Raw genomic sequence first — 4,273 nt, 5'->3', positions numbered from 1 at the left:
ATAATTAGTCACAAAGTTTTCACACTGCTGTTGCCGTGTCAGAGGTGCATTTTGCTGCCCACCTTCTCTGGGACCTGCCAGTGAAAACCCACCCCTGAGGCAGCCAAATCAAGGCCCTCAACAACCTTGTCAGAGACAGGTCCATGGGGCAGCATCACTCACTCCTACACTCCTGCCTCTCTCTCCCACTGGGGAGGGGTGGGGAGGAAAGGCCTCCTTATTTAGGATACCGGGATGCTGCCCAAGATACAGCCCCAGGGAGCAAGTGATATGAGCATTTCTCATCCAGGCTGTCTCCTCCCTGCAGCCCACAGGGAATGGTCCTCGTATCAAACTGCATTTTGGAAGGACTTGGGCTAAAAGGGAATGCAGAAGTAAGGAACTGAGGTGCAGCGTGGGTGACCAGGGGATGGGTTTCTGGGTTCCAAGGGGACAGGGAAGGTGTTGGGCAGCACAGATGTATCCACAGGCAGCTCAGCTCAATGCCTGTGAAGAACTGGAGTGATTTGGTGCCTCTTTGCACCTGCCAGGCCATGTGTCCACATCCTGCTGTGCTTTACCCCAGCAGCACGTACGTTGCTGTCGCAGCTGAAATGAGCCTCATATGCACAATGTGTCCAGCATGAAAGGAAATGTAGGAGAATAAGGTAAATAAACCCAATTAAAGTTAACACAATTCATTTTTCAAGTGGCAATCAGTGGGATTATAAGTATAAACCTCCCCTCTCTCTCCAACCCTACCTAGATGTTGCCAAGGTGCATGTCAGCCCAATCTTGAGGTACTCACATCTTACTCCACGGGGTTCAAAAAATGTGTGCCATGTGTCTGCGTTGGAGATGGAGCCAGAATAAAGCATATGGTGTCAGACAGTGCTTGGGGATTTCTATAGGAATAAACAGGGATTCTGTCCAAATGTAACTTCTCAGCAATTCTCTGCCTGTGACCTGAAATTATGGATGGAGCAGATGCTGTTGGTCTTTTAGGTAAGACTTGCAGTGCCTTGACTTATGTGAGAAAGCAAAGGGCCTGTTTTATTTTAGGTCATCAGACAGCTTCTACCTGGGTTAGGAAAAATGCAACTGTTATGCATTGTTTTATTATGAAGAAATGCTTTCCTGCTCTATTGTTTATGCCACTGGCACAGGTCAGCCTTAATTTCTGCTGCTGTAAATAGCTCATGTAGGCTCAGGTGCCAAGAGCCTCCGACTTTAAACATTCAGGATGCATCCCATCTGTAGATGAGACTGTGGGTTTGATGTCTGCCATAAAAAAAAGGAGCTACACACCTGCAGAGGTCTGCAAAGAAGGGGGAATACTCTTCTTGAATGCTCCTTTAACTGTATCTTTTTTTCTTTTTCATACATACGTGAGGTTATACCATCACATATTTTTAGAAGGGAATGTCATTACGTGCCTGATTACCTCTCATTTCCTTGAAGGAACATTATGAATACCTAACAGGCCCAGGAATCAGGGGAAAATAACAAATAAGAGGTTTTCTTGACAATACAGAACAGAAAGAAAGGCTGATGCAGAGGCTCGGGTGCCCCAGTGCATTTTGCTGCCACAAAAACAGCAGCACATTGATGGCCACAGTGGTAAAAAATCATTGGTGATTTAGACCCAGTGATGATGGTTGGCAGTTAAATGTGGGTATATTCAGGACAGGAATGTTTCTGTGTTATTCAGCAATCCCTTTAAGACTGTGGCCTTAACACTCTTGCATCCATTTTAAACATTTTAGTCATTCCACTCAAGACTGGGGGCCATTAATTGGAATTGTGAAGGTTCCCATTTAAAATGGAAAACAAGAAATGGAAGATAGGAAATGGAAATGTACTGAGCCTTCACGAAAACGAAAACCAAGGCCTTTTTTTTAGGATTTTGAGAAAAAAACCTCCTGGTCTTTTCAGTTTTATCTTCGTCCTGCCTTGAGTGCCCGTAAAGTGCATCGCACTCCTCGTTGTTGTCATTCTATCATGGAAACAAATATTAATAGTGAATTCTTATGGATGTGCGTTGATGCATGATTCTGGATGATCCTAGCATAGTGAATGGCTGAAAATCAACGTGTCCATTATAAATGCTGCAGCTGGGTTGATCACAAACCCCCCACTTTGGTTGGCTCCCCCGTCCAAATGAGCGAAAACACAACGTACGTTTATAAATAAAGACTTACTTTCCCCTTTTGCCTCCCCAGGTGATCTCATGCATTTGCCACCCTACCTTAGGATGGACTTTTTATTGAACCGTGGCGTGCAGGGCACGAGCAGAGACCTGGGTTTGGGCCAAGCCTGCTTGGAGCCCCAGAAAAGCCGGACCTTGAAGCGCCCCACCGTCCTGGAGCCGATCCCCATGGAGACATCCTCCACGAGGGATGTTCAGTCATGGCAACCTGGTGCTGTGGCAACGTTACCTCAGCGAGAAGGAGCTGAGCTGGGACAGGCAGCAAAAATGAGCAGCTCCCAAGAATCCCTGCTGGACTCCCGGGGCCACTTGAAAGGAAACAATCCCTACGCAAAATCTTACACCCTGGTATAACACAAAGAGCATGGCTGGACAGTGGCTGTAAATATTTACACTGAAAACAAACAAACAAACAAACAAATCCAATGAAAGCTACCTTTTTTTTATTGAATTCCAATATTTATAATTAAAGAAGAAGATTGCCAAAATATTTGACAAAAAAAAAAATAATAATATGAACGACAGACAGTGCAAAGACTCTCTTGCTTTTTTTCTGTCTGAGTGTGAGCTTCATCCGACTGGACATCTGAATTTTTGGGTAAAAGAGTCCAGTTTTCTGATCTTCACAAGCGTTTGTGTTTTTACTGATTTTCTACGAAGTGCATGGAGACTTAACTAAAACATTTTAACTGGAAGTTCCATCAGACAAGATTTAAAAGGGAAAAAAAAATCACAAAAAAAAAAGTCACCTTATTTGTGAATTCAACAGGAACATTGATTTGGAAAAACAAAAAGTCTTTTGTCATGTTTGCACTTTTTTTTTTTTTAATTAGAAAATGGGTCCTTGATTGTTCTTTTTTTTTGTTGTTAATTAGGATGAGTGATGTCAGTGGAGTGAGGAGATTGATTTGGGGGCTTTTTTTGATATTAATTTAATGAGACACTCTTTGCATTTTGTCTATGCGAAATAAAAGGGTCTTCTGCCTTTATTTGTGATGTCTGATTCCATTGCCTTTAGCTGGGATTGCTTTTCCTAAGTGTAATAACCATGTCAGTGCCATACTCTGAACATCTTCTTGTGCCTTTGGGCAGAAAAGGGAAGCAGGGGTCATACCTTTGGAAAAAAATTGGGATTCACTTACCCACCACCTTTTTTGCTGCCGTGGGGCAGAGAATGGGGGCAAGTCCTGAGTGCCTTGAACCAAACCCACCAGGACTCTCAGCATGTGATTCATCTGACACCAAGAGGCTTTTGTTGGGCTTCAGTATCTGTTGGATCAGAGGAAATGTGCTGATGTTACTTTACTTACTCCTTATGAATGGATCTTGAGTCCATTTGGGAGCAGCTCTTACAGAAATGAGTTGCTTACATAAAGACCGGGGGGGGAAATGGGAAACCTCAGCTTTTCCCATAGTAGGAAAAATGGGATGAAAAAGTTATTCCAGGTCTAAGATCAACGTATCTTTCTTCAGAGGAAAAAAAATCTTGTTACGTGGGAGCTGTCAGCTCCTATTACTTTGTTGCATCTTTTGATTCCAGGAGAAGTGATATTGCTTGTTCTATACCAAGCATAAAAGATTGAACAGCCCAGTCAGTGGGTTTAACACAACAGCATTGGGAAGTGCCTCCCTGTGTGTGTCCTGGCCACCTTGGCATACCCTGACCAGGAGAACAAGGAGAAGAGCACTCCAAGTTAGTCCAAACATGCTGGCTGGGAGTATCAGCTGGGGTGTGGAAGCAGCAGGGCTTGGAATGCTCGGGCAGGATGGGAATGTCCTGTGATTTCCTGTGTGGGCGACGGTTTGGGCACTGCTACTGCAAACATTCCTGCTCCAGGAGCAGTTCGAGTTGTTGGAAAACAGAAAAGTGCAGCAATGTATAATTGTTTCACTGCTATCATTAATGGAATTGTGCTGTTGCGAGGGCAGTAAGTTAGCAAAGTGCTTGAAAAGAATCAAGCTGCATTTGCATCCTTAGCTCTGTCAAGCCCAAGTGCTAAAGTTTGGGAATTCTAACAGAAGCAGTCAAATGAAGACATCCTGGAGGTATGTACTTCTTCTGGACATACAAAAGAGGGCTGAGAT

At 44.0% G+C, this 4,273-nt stretch overlaps 1 protein-coding gene across 1 annotated transcript in view; it reads left to right on the top strand.

The window, feature by feature from the left end:
* The window catches only part of DSCAM (DS cell adhesion molecule), a 440,753-nt gene extending 437,576 nt beyond the window's left edge, over positions 1-3,177 (top strand). The window contains exon 33 of the mRNA XM_029964757.1: positions 2,202-3,177. Coding sequence (XP_029820617.1) covers positions 2,202-2,542 — 341 coding nt within the window. The 3' untranslated portion in view covers positions 2,543-3,177. The remainder of the gene's footprint in view (positions 1-2,201) is intronic.
* The last annotated feature ends 1,096 nt before the right edge of the window (positions 3,178-4,273 follow it).

This window comes from Manacus vitellinus, unplaced genomic scaffold (assembly GCF_001715985.3).
Source record: "Manacus vitellinus isolate BGI_N305 unplaced genomic scaffold, ASM171598v3 scaffold_7_pilon, whole genome shotgun sequence".
NCBI lineage: Eukaryota > Metazoa > Chordata > Aves > Passeriformes > Pipridae > Manacus > Manacus vitellinus.
Note: the sequence above shows the minus strand (reverse complement) of the source record. Positions and strands in the feature narration are given on the sequence as shown.